General features: G+C 39.4%; 1 protein-coding gene across 7 annotated transcripts in view; it reads right to left on the reverse strand.

Moving 5' to 3' along the window:
- The window catches only part of SORCS2 (sortilin related VPS10 domain containing receptor 2), a 579,951-nt gene that overhangs the window by 35,848 nt on the left and 524,779 nt on the right, over positions 1 to 19,324 (reverse strand). For all 7 annotated transcript variants that reach the window (XM_087736562.1, XM_087736564.1, XM_087736567.1 and 4 more), the window contains exons 15-19: positions 8,934 to 9,054; positions 7,463 to 7,596; positions 6,749 to 6,877; positions 5,163 to 5,334; positions 1,517 to 1,703 (exon numbers count right to left, since the gene is read on the reverse strand). In XM_087736562.1, the coding sequence (XP_087592688.1) occupies positions 1,517 to 1,703; positions 5,163 to 5,334; positions 6,749 to 6,877; positions 7,463 to 7,596; positions 8,934 to 9,054 (743 nt within the window). The remainder of the gene's footprint in view (positions 1 to 1,516; positions 1,704 to 5,162; positions 5,335 to 6,748; positions 6,878 to 7,462; positions 7,597 to 8,933; positions 9,055 to 19,324) is intronic.

Raw genomic sequence — 19,324 nt, forward strand, 5'->3', positions numbered from 1 at the left:
CTCTCCACTTCAGCACCAAAGTCCTCTTAATGCACTAGTCATTCTCCTTGTGAAAAATACCCCTGGCTTCCACAATTTGTAAATCCACTGCATAAAACACAAGCAACATCTTTTATTTTTACTGTTTATCCTGACGTAGGCTACACCAGCAGCATGTTCTGAGAAAGCAGTTGTTCTGCTTTCCGTCAGGGCTTGCTACTGCTCGTCATTCTCTGAATGGTAAGAAGTTGTTCTCCCCAGAGAGAAGGATGTTACGGAGTTTTTTGCTGTTCGTTGCTTGTACAGATCTACTGTTCCTGTGCTTTATCTACTTCACAGCACCTAGAAGCTCCTAAAAATTAATGCTGAAGCCCTAAGTGATTTATCTGAGCTCTCTGGAGTTGCCAAATGATTTAAAAAACAAACACAACAAAGAAACAGATAATGAAACTGAGGTGGAGAATTCGATTCTGATCCTTTCCATTTGATTTTAATAGGAGATTGGCCAATAGCATTAATAGGTTGGGCTCCACTTGCTAATCAAAGCAGAACTGGAAGCTCTGGCCTCAAGGACTCTGACTAGCAGAATACATAAATATCAGCAGTCACCAGACAGGCTGACATAAAGCACACAGATCTGTGCACAGCCTTTTATGCGGCTCCAGTGACTCCCATTGCTTTGGGATTAGGATGGAAGACGCATCACTCACAACAGAGGGAAACAGACACCTGGAGAATGCAAGATGAATATCTTTCTTTTGATGTTACTTGTTTCTGAATTTTTGACACATCTGAAAACAGGCAAAGCAATAGCTGTCTTGAATCTCGAAGGAAGAGGGAAATTCAGTTCCAGTTATGAGTTTCCTTCTTCATTTCAATTATGAGATGACTGAGGTACATTAAGCTTGTGATGGTGCATGATATTCCCTGTGCCATTCTATTCTTTTCTTTTAGATCTATTTGATGGGGTTTTTTAGGTCTTAATTAAGGAGAGGGAGAGAAGTCTAAGTCAAGTAATACTGCCTGCCAACACGAAGTTATACCGAAGTACCACTTTAAAACTTTGTGAGAATTAACTACCTAAAATCTAGATTCTAGTACTTTAATAAGTAGCCTGACTTTTAGAAACACTGAGATTTTGATTCTTTTTTAAAATCATACAAGAGCTCATATGTTTCTCAACGCATCTGTTCACTTTCTTCACACAGCACCTAGAAGCTCCTAAAAAGACACAGCTTAAAGTGTTAAATTTCAGCTGCTAAGACTGCCAACGGGGTCTTGAGTCAGGTATGCTTGCTATTTAAAAGATTAATACACCATCCTTCTCCCAAATCCAAACAAAACTAACTCTAACCTCCTAATACATTAGGTTTACAAGCCTCTGCATTAACAACATACAGCACTGCAAGACTGCGTGAGGTTATTGAAAAAATATGCATTTTTCCTAATTGTGACTAGTAATTTTCTTTACTACTTCATAGTTATCATGTGGTTTTTACACAGCAGCAAAAGTAAGAAAACCAAAGAGCTGATTTACAGTTGACTTGGACGAACACCACAGCCTCATCATGCCCAGCCACATTCTCAGCCTTCACTGAGACACGGTAAATCCCAGGATTCTCATAGCGGTGACGGATGGGTTCTCCAGTCATCGTAAGGTTCACGTATTTCGCCTTAAAGCCATCTCCAAGATCTACCTGGTATTTGGTATTCAATATATCACCCTAAAAGGAAAATATATCAAAAATATTTTAAGTGGCCAGAACCAAAATAGACAGGACACATGATTATAACCATTTCCTGAATCACAACAGCATTTCCAGCCCCAGCCAGATATTTTAACTCAATAGCAATAGTTGCAGTAATACCACTACACCCATGGCAAAGATTTGAGTGCAACAGATGTTGTGTGCATTAACAAGAGATAATACTAAATTTCCACAGTAACGTGCTACCTTAAAATAAGACACCCCAGACCACTAACCAAGTTGTAATGCCACAGAAACCATCACTCTTATCTTAATGCAGCTGGACATTAACTAACATAAAGATGCAAGGTAGACCCAAGTTCCGGAGCAATGCTCATATGATTGCAAACAACTGAATATTGCTATTTTAGCAAACTACCACTCATCCAGTGAACTTCTAGCCTATGCGATTATAAAGTAAAATTAATCGGTTTAGACCTTTTTCACAGTGCCTTCTAACCACACCCTCTGAGTGTCATCCATATGGTCTTCAGGATCCAAGCTCGGATCTTTGCACATAGTTGTACTGCATTATACAGAGCTACCAGCGTGCCTAGAACTAACATGCTGTACTGCAAAACTGGATGCATGCTTAATGAAGCAGATTATTGAACTGAGTTTGGGAAAGGGTTTAAAAGTCCAGCCAAATAATTCTGTCATGTCAAACATCTCACAGAATTTATAATTCATTGCACTTCTGCTAAGTGCCCCTTTAAATGACACCGTCTTCCTAAACTTAGGCCTAAAATACTGCAAGACTGATACTACTGTCAGAGAACAAACGTATGCCCATCACTCATGTTGTCACAGTGTGGCTGCTCAGGAGAGAAGTCAAGCCTGTGCTACATGGACTGGCGATGTGGGTGTGGGGTCAAAGGAAAATTCATTTTAGCTGTGAGCAGCAACACTTTCTCAATACGACTGGCAGCACTGCCTTAGCAAGCTGCCCTGCTTCCTCAGTCTTCAGCAATATGTGCCTGCTTGCTTGCCACAGTACACGGCCACCACAGTCATGCAATTAAAACAGGTTGCAGGGCCAGGCTTGGTAGAAAATCCTCCGTATTGTGAATACACAGTGTTGTTTTAAAAATCTTCATTGCCTCTAGGAAAGGAACATATACAGCCATATGCTAGGCAGGTGACCTGAATGGCCATCAGAGCAGAGAAGGATTGACACCCATCGAAGTACTTAAAAATCACTTCACTTCCCCATAAGCCACTCTCTGAAATAGGTTTATATCAAAATCTAATCCCAAAAGGCAGCACTAATGTAAAATCAAAGGAGGCAACAAAGCCTAGAACTTAGTACCCTGGCATTACAAAGGGAAGGAAAACATACTATTATTTCCTCCTTTTATTATTTTGCAGTTTGGTTGATTTTCTTCCATGTTTTATCAGATGAAAGAGCATTTCTTATAATGTAAAAGAATACCCATAATGAGGAACCTGTAGGGTTATCAAATACCTAAATACCATATTTCAACACACATAAAGGACCTTGAAAGCTTCTTCACTGTGAATATTTTTTTCCAAATAATATCTTTCTTTTGACAACAGATGGGTAGAATTTAGCAGAGGAGATAATACGTTATTAAAGTTTAAAGCAAAAGAGATGTCTTCTTGCCAGCAATGTGCCAGTAAGTGGAATCTCTTTAGACGATATTAGCTTGCAAACGCTTCTTGTTTGCTCTTTCTTATGCTAACAAGTATACACGCATATTTTCTCCAGGTGAGACAGAAACCAGCGTTGAAAGCCAGTAGATGCAAGCTTCTGTTAATTCTAATAGCTTCCCTAGTGTAAAGATGAGAGTGCTGTCTTCAGAACACCAAGGCACTTCTGTTTCCCTGACCAGGAAAGACAGAGAGCAGTGGACAGAAAACAAGAGTCACACAGGGAAAAGGCAGCTAAAAAGAAACTGGAGCTTCCACTTCCATGCAAAATAGATGATTGTCATGACATTATTTATTCATACATTCAGCCAACAGAATTTGGGAAGAAAATAATTATAAATTATTATTATTTCTAGGGTCACTTGCAAACTGCCCAAACATACCCAAAGCCTGCTTTCTTTACTCCCTGATGTCTGGCTTTCCTGCACCTAGTAACATGCATTCACATAAACTAGTAAATTAATTTTGTTCAGCAGAGAAAAGAGTATGTTTTCGTTTATCCTAGTAGAGCTGTTTCTTCAACTCAGTAATTGTTACGAATTCTCATTAGACTTTCTTGTATAGATTAAATCCTAAGCAACACTCAGGACATTTGAGTACAAATATTATTCTTAGCCATAGGGGGCAGCAAAATGTTACAGTTGTTCTAAATCTGCCTTCCAGTTCGATCTACCGAGCAAAGACTTCATCATGAAAACACAGCGCAGGATTCCCTTCAAGATCCCTGACTTCTGAAGATTTTTGAATAGTTTTAAATGTTTTACATATTGCCATGATTCATGAAAGCTTCAGAATCTACACAGTAAGGGAAAAAAAAAATCAAACTGCCAATCAAAATCATTAGAGTCCAAATTGCTACCAAATGCTCTATTCTTACAATAAACATTTCCAAGCAAATTATAAAAAGAGAAAGCAGCATAACTTGCCACACAATTGTTGGGGCACTATAAGCATTGGGACACAAAGTCCATGAAGCATTAAGCAGCCTGGTGTTCTGCACGTAACCTTCTTGATTCCATTACAGAAATAAATCCCAAGTGCCCCATTTATATCACACAGGTTTGCCAAATTGTGTGAACTTTCTTCAAGTTCTTGCAAATCAGTGGGGTTAGCCAGGAAGTACAATACCCCAGTAACCTGAGCACAACAGTTAGAGCCTAATACTAAAAAGCAAGCATTAAGAAAGACACCCACAGCAAACAATTCATCCAAAAGTTACTCACTGCTGTTGGTCAGGGCCTTAGGGCATTGTATCTCTCAATAAGTGGAAAAAAACCAAACACGTATCTTTGGCAACACAAGTAATACATAATAAATGTTCTTATGCTGTGCTATTTGCTGATTTCTGTAAAGCTTTGCCTGATTCCGTTCCGAAAGGCAGATTCGCAAAACCACTTAAACCAGACTATTAAATGTTCTCTGCATTTCTGTTCTTCTCTGATACAGCAGTTGAAATTTTCAGTCCAAGGAGACTTTGGTAATTTAGTTCCTTTGATTTTCAAAGAAGCCGATGCCTTTAAGGAATCATGACTGACCACACTGCTGAGGAGACATATCCCATTCTGTGGACAGAACTTGGTGGTTCACTGAGCTTACTGGATTGTCCAATTCACTTGAAAATAGAAGTTTCAGTATTTAGAGAGTCATTCATCTTTGTCTCAAGCACAACTTAATCTCATTCAGCAGCAAAGCAGGTAGGAGAGAAAGGAACCATAAAAACAGTGAGGAAACTTTCACAAATGTTCAGCCAATGTTCATTACTACCTGCTCTTGTCTGACGATGAAGGTGATGTCTTCCCCAGGCTTAACAGCCAGGCTTTCTTCTCTGATGCTGATCTGAAGTCCCTTGGGAGCAATCAATGGACACATATGTTGCGCTAAATTCTGCTGCAGATCTACACCACCTTCACACAGATTAGAAACAACTTTCCTGTACCTGCAAAAACAGTAAGCAGTGAGCACGATGAATCAGAGGTGAGCAGGAGAATGCCATCAGAGGCACTGAATGTGAGTGTGATGGTAGCTAATGAATAGTCCTTGGGTTCACAAACAGACAAGATTGCAGATAATCAAAACCAACTCATGATGCAAATACTTTGATGACAGATGTTGCCTTTACTGAGAAAAACCTGTTGAAGAAAGGTGTGGAGCACAATGAGGACTTCACTTGTATGCATTGGAAGAGTCTGTCTTTTCAAATTTAGAAACATGCCTGACCAGCCATCCAGGACAGATAGGTAGTCTGTTGTCCTCTCTGCCATACCCTTTCCTAGTGCTCAACAGTCTTCAATGCTCTAAAGGTCTTAGTTCAAACCCGAAATATTAGGAAGAAATTAGATCAAGCAGCTTCTGCAATAACCCAGAACCAATTGCTTATCTGCTCCTTGCAAATCTATGCATTTCTTAAAACACTTAATGCATTTATTTAACATAACAGTATAAAAGAGTGAAAAGCCTAATGCTTTTAAAGAACTAATAATGAAATACTTGGATGTGTACAGTAATTATTTACAGATCAGTTTCACTCAGGTATGTTATTTTTAAACATCCTTTAAAATTGGACTCAGATTTCACTCTTTTGAATTCCTATTCTGTATATCACAGCTGTCAGCCGCAACCCAAAAGGCATCATTTTCCTTGGTAAGGCAAATATACACAGAAACCATGATTCTATTGCCAGATTTGACATTTCATCATTTGGTTCTCATCTTCACAACCGACAGAGATGATGTTATGATAAACCAGAATAGATGCCAGCTGCAAGTTATTCTCAGCACAGACGTCAGACTACATTGTAGTGTATATTCTATGTGGTATTGTTTACAGTTACTAAAGTTTTCCTTTGATTCTGAGCGTCCCATATGGTCAGGAAAAGAATCTGTTCTTCACAGAACGCTTTACCCCCATGGAAGTGAGAGACTAGGAAGTTCTGTGAGATGTTACTGGTTCCTCAGAGTAATCCATTGGATTCAAACTGAAAACTGTTCTGAACTCAAGCAATGGGCTAAAGAAAAAAAAAAAAAAAGCCTTTGAATGGATGTTCCTATCAGAAGTGTAGCAATGGTTACAAAATAAAAAATAAAAATACTGGGAAAAAGACAGCTCCCCCTCTTCTCAAATGGGTTAGTTTTTGAACTGCTGTGAACATGTAAAGTAACATTTCTCTTTCATTAGTCTGTAGGAAGCTTTTGCACGTGCTCCGAGTCAGAGTCAGAACTTTTGCATTTCCCATTTTTTTTACAGTTTGTCTTATTTACATTTCCTTAAAAACACTTTTGTGGCCCTTGGTTGGAATGCTCTCCCCCACTCTGGAAACCTCTGCAAGCCAGTTGAATGCAAAATCAGCTTACCCGGTGCTGCTGGTGTATGCCTGCCCCAGCATGCAGTCTTCAGGAGGTGCTTCTGGGTTAAACCAAAAGTCAGCAAAGCATTTGCTAGACTCCGATTTCAGAGGTGCAGAGCGCTCAAACCCATAATCACTGAAAAACATCAACACCAAGGGTGTTACTATCCCCACTTCATTCAGCAGTCTAATTTGGGGTGGATGAGACTACTTTTTTAAGAGGAAAAAGATTTTTTAAAATATTATTCTACCAGCTGAACATATAAGTTGATGAAGCCAGTTCTGTTCTAAGTCTAATTTCAATGGGAGTTGTGTAACACCCAGGGGAAAAACTGGTTGTAATTACTTTGTCAATTCTGCAAAATTAACTCTCTTGGTAGTTTAGATTTTTAAAAGGTTTCCTTTGCCACTCAGACCAACACATTTCTTCTGGTTTTTTGCTTCATTTGCAAATAGAAAGGGTTTGCTTGCCTTATAAATCAATCCAATGGTCATTTTTCAAGTCTTGATCAATAGAGAAAAACGTCACGATTTGTTCAGTCAGGTAAAACAAATACTTAAAACACAGCAATGTTTTTAAACAAAGACAAATGCAAAAGCAACCTGTTATTCAAATACAAGGTTGCCTATTTGTTTAGGGGAGAGGGGCAAAAGGAGGAAAATAAACCCATCTCTAAGTAACTATTTACTAGCAAATCAAAGGGGCCACAGACAGACTCACCATAAGAAATCAGAGTTCACACATTCACAAACTTTGGATGTGAGAGCTGATGTGAAACTTCTCCCTTTAATGCACCACGATGAAATCTTCCTCTTCCGAAAGCTCCTCTGCTGGCCCATGATGCAACGATCACCCTGAACATCAAAGCACCGCACTTATTACACACCACAACCTATACCACACAGACGTGGCCTTATGTTGTCATGAGAAAGGCTGGTCTTTCTGCCAAGACTATAAACTTGTATCAAGTCTCAACTCTCTTGTATTCAAATATATAGGTATACAAAGGTCTGATAGCCACTGCTGTCCACTAACAGGCCATTACAGAATTATAACATACGCTATATTTCAGGGCACAAATCCAAAGATGTACATGGAAATTCAAGTGCAATTTAACCCATGTTTCATGTGTACACGATGTAGGCACAACCCTACAACCAGCCACTTAAAAATTCAATGTGCATGCAGATGGCTGAAGTTCTATCCAAATCACCATGTCTTGTGGCGGCAGTCAACAGGAAGCACCACGCACGTGGACACAGGTAGAATGAAGGCTATCTGAACACACTCCACTGGTAACTGGGTAGCTGCAAGTACTCTGTCCAAGTCATTTTAGTAGTTTCTAATTTCTGAAAGACATTTCAATGCCAATATCCCAAGGTACTGTTACTCTTCAGGGTCAGATCTGCGTAACATTCTTAGTAAATACAGAACATTCCCAAACAAGAAGTGTAAAATTAGGCAGGAGAACTAGCAAATGAGAGCTGAAATAACACAGATTAGCACACAAAAAAACTCCAACCCTGCAGAAAGTGAGAGAACAAACGTACTGGAAGAGGCACAAACATAGTAATCAGAATGATTATGAATAAATACGACATATTCCATTTAATGTAAAAAAATCCTCACACTGGTCTCTTTAATCAATACATTGTATAGAGAATGTAGCTTCCCAAAATTTGATTTGGCCAGAGCACCGCGATTAGCGCAGCCTTAATGCATTACTGCAGAAATGGTATTGCCCAAAACAACTGGACCCCATTGCATAATCGGTCCACTGAGATCCTAAATTACTTCTGGAATGGGCTTTACTTATGGCAATTTACATGTGAGTACAGTATGTGGTCAGAAAGTTGGCAGAACATATGACTGCATGTTGAAATTGCTTCAATCAATATTACACACTTTAGTTTATGGTATATGCTTCACAATCCAGCAGGACCACCTATTATTATGGCAGACCACCAGATAAACTTCTGCCTTTCCCAGGACACAGATCACACAACCAAAGGGAACACAAAACTCTCCCCCATTTTAAACTATCATAAAATCAGCAAATACCAATGTAAGGAGATCAAAGCTGGGGATGTAGTGTTCAAATTCTGTTTGAAAACTTTTTCCTAGCACACAGTTCTACATGAATCTGAAAGCTATAGAGAAGTTGTGGCAGTTAACATAAGACCGTAAATACCTGTAGATTTGTGAGCTCCCAAGATTCATAGTCATCATCAGTGCACTCCCTGGGGAAGGACGGTCTGAAGTCCACCTTCACCAGTTCCCAGTCTGAACGGTAGCTAATATGTCCAAAGACTCTGAACAAAAAGATGAAAAGTAAAATCTTACTGGAAAGAAATACCATACATCTGAGATTCCAATTTTCAGTTCTACTTTTTCCTTTGGTCATGGTTCCCTACTAAAAGGTCCCTGGTTAATTTTTCTTCCACTTTTATTCCTCTTCATATACAACGTGTCTAGTTAGAAAACATTTGCCAATTGTCTATGAAAACTTACCATGAAAAAATATAGCTCATAGACTAGAGACTTTTTTTCCCCCCAGCAAACTATCCAGAAATTTAATTGGAAATATACAACCTTTTCTAATTTGGAACCCAACATTTTTGTCTACTATCTTGTCATATGAAACATACAGAGCTCTCAGATTTTGACAGGGAGCTCAGATCGGTGAGCAGAACCCACGATCACCGGGTTCAATTTCCAGCTCTGTCACTCATTCCTTACGATGGTGCAACTTCTTCAGTTGTTTTTGCTTTGGTGTTTTTTGGTGGTTTTTTTTTGGTTTGTTTTGGTTGTTTTGGTTGTTTGTTTGTTTTTTAAAAACTTCTACAGATTTCAGATGTGCTTTCAATTTCAATAGAAATTTCAGTTTGCTATTGTTTAAACTCACAGGAATATCATGAAATTATATTCATTTCCAAGGAACATGCTGAATCTACACATTGTGCTGAGGAACTCTCAGACTCTTCTTCATTTCAGATAGTCCAATGTATAACAAAAAACAGCCACAAACTGTAAATTTCTTTTTGGAAAAAAAAAAAAAAAAAAAAGAAATCTCATTGCTTTAAAAAACAAGCTCCACTTTCAAAGCAGCCAACATTTTCAAAGTCAGAATATTTATTTCCAAAACAAAATGGGTAAGTATGACATCCAGCAACAAATTAGAAAGCATAAAGACTCTATTTGGGCAAAAGTCAAATGTATTTGTGGTTTGTATCAGGCTTACATGGCTTACTTGCCAAAGAATTTAAGGTTGATTCTGAAGCCAACAATTTCAGAGCAGTTCATACTGCACAGAGTTCATATTTCAAGCTTTAGTAGCATTCTCCAAACTAATTCATTCCTTTTGTTTTGCCCTCAGTTTTGTTCAAATCCAGACACAGCAGGAATGGTACAGTTGTGCTAAAAGCATTCTTCTGTGCACAGTCATTTCTCTTGTCCTGAATACCAGGTTCAAAGTGGAACTAGGGTGGACCAGAAGTAAGGAAATGGTGGATTCCCTGCAGCACAGAGGCAACATCATCACACCAAGCCTCCTCCCTGGTAGGTGGATGCAGAGCTCTGAAGTTTACCAAAGAGGCTGAAAAATAGTCGCAGAGACTAAAGATGTGCAGTGATTTCCCCCTTTCCTTTCTGGTGTCTTTGCTTCTCAGCTGTAGCACAGAAAGGCAGGTATCTATAGATTAATGCCCATACTGCCCGCATTATAATGACCAAACAATCCATGCTCACAGGAAACTTCACCATCAGAAGTGCACTTAATTAAACAGAAACTTGTGCATTTAGTTTGTATGTCTTACTATTTTCTTACTAAGGCTCTGAGATTAAAGGACTTGGATCATTTAACTTTCTTTCCTTTTCAATCTACCCATGGTTCAAAAGTAGACACAATACACAAAACCTAAAAAATGTGGCTTGGTCCACTGGCTGTACGTGCACGTAGGTGTGTGGTCTCACTTCTCTCATCAAGACCTACAGGTTTGGTTCCTTTTTCTGGTTCAGCTGGATCCTGAGAGCTGCTGTCACCATATAATCTTATTCACTTGTAGTTACATACTCAATAAAGTGACTACTTAGGTGGTCTCATGCTTTTTCCACAATGCCTGCTTCAATATGACTGGCTTTGCTGACAGGCATGAAGTGTCTTTTGCATGCTAAATACCTGTATCTCTTTTTTTTTTTTTTTTAAATCTTTTTTTCTCCATACAAGGTACTAATGCAAGGCAGACTTCACCATGTGCTTATGCAGCTACCTACCTCAGCAAATGCTTCTTTAGACACCACAACACTTTACAAATTGGTTACATTTCTTTTATTAACTCGTTTATTAACAAATATGTTGAAGTGCAAGGAGCCAAGTCCTGTCAAGCTTCACTCCTGCCTCAAGAAAAGTATTTTCTATGGAACAGATGAAACTTTCTTCATTCATGTTACCTGCCTCAGGCACATTAGTCAGGAAAAAAAAAAAAAAGGAGATGGTTGTTTGAGTTCAGTGCAGAACAGAACAATGAAATTCTGAAAATATAAAACAAAATCTCTGAACTATTAATAATCATCTTTGAGACCTCGCAGGGTGACTCCAGATGACTATGGAAAGGGAACCATTTCACATATATATAGCATATATATAAATCAACAAAACAGAGCCCAAAGAGTAACAGAATTAATTTTGATATCCACAAAGATACCAAACGAATTATTAAGCTATCCTCTTATACGCACCTTGAAGATAATTAAAGTGATAACAAACAGCCACCACGGATTTGTCAAAACCAAATCATGTCAAACTAATGTAATTTCCTTCTTTTACAGGGTAACTGGCTTAGTGGAAAAAGGACAACATGTAGCGTATTTTGACCTTTGTTAAAACTGTTACGCAGTTTTAGATGACGCTGTCTCAACATAAAAAGGAAAACATCAGTGCAGATAAAATCATTGTAATGAGGAATGGGAGTACATATAATTAGAAAAATCCATTTTCAAAAAGCAGTAATCAAACAGGGAAATATTTTGAGATATGTATCACAAAGATATGATGGGTCCACAGTCAACATTTTCATTAACACCCATGTGGTCAAATAACAAACACACACTAAATTTTGCAGATAACACAGAAGGAAGGCAGTGGACACCGACTGGTGGAAGCAATGGTCAGAAATCAACATAATGAAATACTCCAAAACCAATTGCAAAAAGTACTCCTAGGAAAAACACAAGAACAAAGGTGCAAAACCAACATGAAGAATAACTTTCAAACATCGAAGAAAAGGCTTGGGGAATTCTGGGGAATTAAAACAAGAACGCAATGTTACTGCAAAAGAAGAAAGACTAATTCTATGTTGTATTCAGAACTGGAAAACAGAAGACATGGAGGCAATTATTTTGATAAACTTGGCACTGGTGGAACCTCTGAAAGAATATGGTGTCTAATTTTGGACGTTGTATGCATATTTACACACCCACTAAAAATGAATTTGAAGAGGGGCAAGGATGACTCGTAAGCTGCTTAGAAAATGTAACCAATGAAGAAAGACTGAAAGAATTGTTTTTTATCTCTGGAAAAGATAAAATTGACAAGTACAACAAAATGTCTTCAAAGAGTCTTGCTATAGATTGAAGAGTTGTCTTCAAAGGGACCTGGAAAAGGGACAAAAAGGAGGAAAGACAAGGATCAATAAACTTAAAAGATACAGCTACACAATTCTCTAATTCTTTCTCCTCAGCACTGGCAAGACCACACCTGGAGGGCTGTGTCCAGTTCTGAGCTCCTTTAGTATGAGAGACATGGACAGACTGGAGAGAGTCCAACAAAGCACCACGAAGGTGATGAAGGGGCTGGAGAATCTCTCATATAAAGAAAGGCTGAGAGAGCTGGGGCTGTTCAGCCTGGAGAAGAGAAGGTTCAAAGGGGATCTTATCAATGTCTATAAATACCTGAAGGGAGGGTGCATAGAGAACAGAGCCAGGCTTTTTTCAGTGGTGCCCAGTGACAGGACCAGAGGCAATGGACACAAACTGAAACACAGGAGGTTCCCTCTGAACATCAGGAAACACTTTTTTCACTGTGAGGGTGACCGAGCACTGCAACAGGTTGCCCAAGGAGACTGTGGAGTCTCCGTCCTTGGAGAATTCAAAAGCCATCTGGACACAGTGCCAGGTGACTGGCTCTAGGTGGCCCTGACTGAGCAGGGGGGTTGGACCAGATGACCTCCAGAGGTCCCTTCCAACCTCAACCATTTTGTGACTCTGTGATTCTGTAACGGTAATGATAAAAGCTACTAAGGCTTTTTATTCTCCTTCACTGGAGCAAGAAATTAGTGAAACATCAGGACTAGAGCTAGAAATTAGATAAACTTTTGAGATATTGCCCAGTCCCGCATCCTATAATTATATAAAAATTATAGAAATTACTCTAGAAATTCTGCAAATTCTACTAGAATAATATGGAAGCTACATGCAAACTATACATGCATACAGCAAAGGCACTGCTTCAACAGGCAAACTATAAACCTCTCTGTGGATTTTTAGCAGAAGACAGAAATAACCTTCCTGCCTTTAGCCCAGTCTCTTGCAAAAAAATACTCATTTCCATTATGGCTGTTCTGATTCTACAGGCTGAGAACCATGTTCTGACAGCATAATAACTGCACCGTTGATTCCACCATTCTCTGACTTAAGTAGAACTCCTGAAATTCACGGAAGTGTCCCAGCACAGCCACAAACCCCATGAAAAATACAGCCATACAGCTTTGCAATTCCTGGGCCAAATTTTCTAAGGAATCCAGCATCTTACACGCACTCAGCTTAGCAAACTGTTTGAATGCATGGCCTCATGATTATTAATGCTATTGCTGCAATAACACTTGTCACCCTATTGAGGACAGGGTTTTGCAGACACATCAGAGGAGCCCATTTAAATGCATTGCCAAATATCACTAGAATTAAAAAGAAGTATTTTTCCAAAGTAAGGAAGACAGGCATGTTTTAAGTAGGATTCAATGAATTAGACAAAAATATGAGCTACAATAAAGCAATACATAACAGCAATCACAACCTAATTGCTCAGGTGCAAAATATATACGTCCAATAAAATCATATGAATGGAAAAAACTGGAACAGTGCAGCAAGTGTAACTGATGATTAGAAGTTAAATATCAAGATGATAGTAATTCATAAGCTACTAAAGCCTTCTTCTTGATTAATTATATTTCATTAGAGAGCCATAAAATCAATTCTGTTGAAACTATGAAAGATGACGTTGTGATAAATAATTTTTGAAAAAAATTCCAATTACCTTGGAAATTCATTTACTTTTATTTGCAAGAGTTTGGGATCCATAATTTTAACTTCATTGTTTCAGTTGCCATAACAACTTTGTACATTTGTTCCTAGTTCATTTATGAGCACATAATTTTTTAATTTGATTGCATCATTTGATAGCTAAGATGGTTTAATGCAGTTTTTAAGCTAACTCATTTAAACTATTTGCTGGAGGATTGCTGGTTATTTCTGTTCCTGATAAAGCTCATAATCAGGGGAAGCTAATTTAACAGAAATTATATGCAATGATAATCTCTTCCAGTAAATTCACGTTTCTATTCAATAGAAAAGAGCATCTATTCCATAGTAAAGAGCATCTATTCAGGAGGTTCTTAGTTCCGATGAACAGTAAAAGCTGTGTTACCTGCTGTCTGTATCACTTGCAAACCACCTGACTGAAGCTATGATGGTGCTAAAGCTGGAAACTCCCAAAGACTTATCAGGTACACATTCAGCTTCCATGGGCTCATTCAGGAGAAATGAGCCCAGTTTTGACAACACACTGCTCATCTTGGGTGTCACAGACAGCTTTTTATAACCACTACACTTGCCTTTCTCTTTAGCTTTTCTGCATGTTCTTCAGGATTTTGTTTGTAGCCTTCACAGCATCAAAACATTCTTTGCCAGAGCAGACAGATTTTAGCTACAGTGTCCCATATCATGGATCTAATACCATATAAATTAAGACATGCCTTGAGCAACTTTTAGTAATATTATGGTGGTTTACCTTTGAGCTATTAGCCATACTGTCTCCAGACAAAGAAAATAGCTTTTAGCAGCCTGATGTCTGATATACCCACCAGCTCCTCAGAGCAGGATAGCTGAACCTGCAACAGTTTTGCTTTACTGCTAAATACCTGAGAGCACTCAAAGACCTCAGAGTGGCAGGAGTGATCACAAGGAGAGCACATGTGGAATTTATTCAGACATTTAATGTAGCAACTTGAATTGTCCAAGTTTTGCAGTCGTACTGAAGACTAGTGATGACAACTGTGTGATGCACAGCTACTTTTGTTGGAAATCAGATGCCTCTTTCATTCTAGACATGCTGCTTTAATCTCCGAAGTGCTGCGTTGGCTTTTGCTCTCCTCTTTATGACTTTGTCATCAACTGTGATGTTCGAAACAGCATGCTGCCAAGGCATCAAAATTTGTCTGCACAGTCCTGAACTGTCCTGTTGACACACTCTGCTAACTTGACATGCCAGCTGGGGGTGGAACAGGACCTCTATTTTTTTGGGAGAGCCTTCAAATGTATAAAACTACTGACAATAAAACCTAGTGTTTGAATCAGGGTCAATTGAGGACCCCACATACAGGTTATATGGGCAATCTCAGTGGCTCTGTCTTGGATAACATGTCTAATTTCTTCTGGGCAGCACCTAAGAAAAGACGTCCAAACATGTTGTATTCGGTGTGCATAGCAAGGTTTTAGTAGCAGGGGGGCTACAGGGGTTGCTTCTGTGAGAAGATGCTAGAAGCTTCCCCTATGTCTGATAGAGCCAATGCCAGCCAGCTCCAAGACGGACCCGCTGCTGGTCAAGGCTGAGTCCATCAGTGACAGTCATAGCGCCTCTGTGTTACTGTATTTAAGAAGGGGGGAAAGGTGCTGCACAACTGCAATTGCAGCTGGAGAGAGGAGCGAGAATATGTGAGAGGAACAGCCCTGCAGACAGCAAGGCCAGTGAAGAAGAAGAGGGAGGAGGTTCTCCAGGCGCTGGAGCAGAGACTCCCCTGCAGCCTGTAGTGAAGCCCATGGTGAGACAGGCTATCCCCCTGCAGCCCATGGAGGTTAATGCTGGAGCAGATATCCACCTGCAGCCCTGGAGGACCCCACACTGGAGCAGGTGGATGCCCAAAGGAGGCTGTGACCCCATGGGAAGCCCACACTGGGGCAGGGTCCTGGCAGGACCTGTGGTCCCATGGAGAGAGGAGCCCAGGCTGGAGCAGGTTTGCTGGCAGGACTTGTGACCCCGCGGGGGACCCACACTGGAGCAGTCTGTTCCTGAAGGACTGCACCCCATGGAAGGGACCCACATTGGAGCAGTTCATGGAGAACTGCAGCCCATGGGAAGGACTCATGTTGGAGAAGTTTGTGGAGGTCTCCCGTGGGAGGGACCCCAGGCTGGAGCAGGGGAAGAGTGTGAGGAGTCCTCCCCTAAGGAGGAAGGAGCGTCAGAGACAACGTGTGATGAACTGACTGCAAACCCCATTCCCCAAACCCCTGCACTGCTGGAGGGGACGAGGTAGAGAAATCAAGAGTAAAGTTAAGTCTGGGAAGAAGGGAGGGGTGGGGGGAAGGTGTTTAAAGATTTAGTTTTTATTTTCTCATTATCCTATTCTGATTTGATCAGTAATAAATTAAACTGATTTCCCCCAGACGAGTCTGTTTTGCCTGTGACAGTAATTGATGAATGAACTCTCCCTGTCCTTATCTCGACCCACAAGCCTTTTATTGTATTTTCTCTTCCCTGTACAGCTGAGGAGGGGAGTGATAGGGCAGCTTTGGTGGTCACCTGGTGTCCAGCCAGGGTCAAGCCACCACACATGGTCAAAAAGGCAGGTACCTGAAATTCTTTGTGGATCTAAACCTCAAAATCCAACAGCGAGCACGTGATCAAGCTGGGAAAGGAAACCAGACTCTCGGAGATGCTAGTTAATTGCTTTAACAACTTTCAGTCTGTCTCTTGGAAAGTATTCGCTTAAACGGAAGCAGTCACAGAGCTATACTAAAAAGTGGTATTTAGATCTTGTTCCTCATAGAAGGCTTTCTCTCCTGTAGGAAATCATATTGATAACAAACACAACTGTCAGTGAACTTACTGTACTGTTAAAATATTTTAACTGTGACACCTACCTGATTATTTTTATAACATGATTGCAATTTCATATTAAATACTTAAATCCACCTTACAGTTCACTAGATATCAGAGGCCATTTATGTTAAAATAGCAGCAACTTTCTCAGCTGTCTTTTGCCTAAAAGGAATAGTGTTTTAGAAGTTTCTTGTCAACTTATGGTGAGGTCAAAGAGCTGAGTCCTTCGCTTCACTTAGACCTTTACTACAAATGATGACAATATAACTGAAAAAGCAAATAAACGTCACAATCTTCTTTTTGTTTTGCTTGTTGTAGTTCATATTATGACAGTGCCTTTGAACATACAACAAGACACGTGACCTTCCCATGCCAAAATCTGTAAAGAAATTACCAAGTTAAAGGAGTAAAGAGATGAGGTTGTGGCATGGAAGGATGAACTTTATCTCTAGTGGAACCTCTGCCAACAGGTAGTGTTCTCCTTAACTCACAGAAGCAGTAATGTTATTAATGAAAGATTTTCCAAGGGGATATGGGTTTGAAGAGCAGGTTAGCCATGACTATGTCCTACAGTGCTATTTGAAGCCTACCATTTTCAAAAAGAAAATGACAGATGATTCTTTATAGACATGCTTTCCTTCTAATAGTTGTTTTTGCTTCCTTTATACCATTGCAAAATCAACAAAAACTAGCTAAGTCAGTGTTCATACTGGTAAAATGGATGACAGTAATGTAAGATTCAAGCTGCAGTCTGTTATACATCAAGATTATAATTCCACATATTTTTCTAATTCCCCAAAAGAACGTAACAGAGGTCAGATTTTCAGTGGCCTTCCTAAATAGCAACTACAGAAATGATGAATGCTTCCATGTGCAAAAGTAGACACCTGCCTACATAAAGCAACTGCACATAAACAGTGCTTGTGTACACAACAGATCATGTGCAAATATGCTAAGACACTTATGATTTAAGTACCTTAAACTACAAACACATGCATATACTTAATGCACTAAAGAGAAGAGAAGAGTAGTTTTTCTTTTTTTTTTTTTTTTTTTTTGGCTTGGCTGCTGAAGTGAAAAATGAGGGGAGGAAACAATTTAGTTGAAATTGAACCAAAATATGTTTTTTCATTGTTTCCTTCCCTAAAAAATGATAATTGCCAATCATTCTTTTATGCCAAAACATCTTGGTTTCAGCTCTTCTGGAGAAAAAGAAAGGAAATGAATGCTTAGGTTCTGAGAAGTGCTGGGGAGGGGCAGGATGAGCGTGTTCCCATTTAATCCAGAAGCTCAGTGGCTCCATGATGTTTGTGAACTACCTCCAACGTCTTTTTCCATCTGTTTGGTAAATTCCTGTCCAAGAACAACCTTTTACCATGTAAGCTGTTTAGAACAAAATGCAGATTTAGTGCCTAGCCTGATGCTTTATGTAGAAATAAATACAAGGTGGACAGTGGACAAAATGGATTAATTTAAGGAGAAACATATGACATTATAAAGGATAGCTTTGCATCATTCAGCTTTTTGCTGTCATCTTAAAGATCAAATTAATTTGGGATACTTAAAAAATTTTATAATTAATTCTTTAGCTAATATATTTTTTTTCTACTCACATAGTTAAATATCAGATCTTTTTTCTCACAGGTAGGAAATTCTTCATTCACACTTCACCTGGCAGAGTAAATAGCCTATGGTCACCTAAATTGTAGCTCCGCCATTCTGAGAGCAAAACACAGCAAAATGGAGTTCAAGGCCCCACCAAAATATAAGTAAAATATTTGAACAATTTTATTGTTGGCCAAAGTTTCCAATGTCTCTCTCATCATCATCATTTATTAGAACTAGACACTAAAATGAAACTGTCTCCCTGAAAGAGAAGTTAGAGCACCACAGATGCAGGCTCAAAATCACACAAAGACTCTATCTGAATAAAAAGTGTCATGCGTCCCACTTTTTCTCTCCTTCTCGCTCCTTTAAGTAGGGACAAGGCGATAAAAGATTCTTACAGGACACAGATTCCTAAACTTTCAGTTCCTCTTATTCAAATATGTTTCCAGGTCTACCCTCAAAATGTACTAAATATGGGCTTTAGCAAGACACTGAAATCATCATGTTCCCGTATTTCTGAATATGTTATGAAAACTTTATGGAAAGAAAAGAAAAACCAAAGCTTTAAACACTGGACTTCTTTTGAGCACAGGGAGAGACAGGGGCAGTCCCATGGCCTTGGCTCCAAGACCACAGGTTGGCAGCAACACTACAATGTAGTGACTCGCTCTGCTAACATCTATGTCCACAGAGATGCCAGCAAAAGACTTGCCGCTAAACAGGCACCTGTACATCTGGATTAGCCGGTATCTACATTAGATGGAAACAAAGTAACCAGCCTGCTTTTTCAATGCTCTTTTATCAAGGTCACCATTCTCTTCCTA

This window comes from Nipponia nippon, unplaced genomic scaffold (genome assembly GCF_047370975.1).
Source record: "Nipponia nippon isolate SJK-2023a ecotype South Korea unplaced genomic scaffold, ASM4737097v1 scaffold_6, whole genome shotgun sequence".
Lineage (NCBI taxonomy): Eukaryota > Metazoa > Chordata > Aves > Pelecaniformes > Threskiornithidae > Nipponia > Nipponia nippon.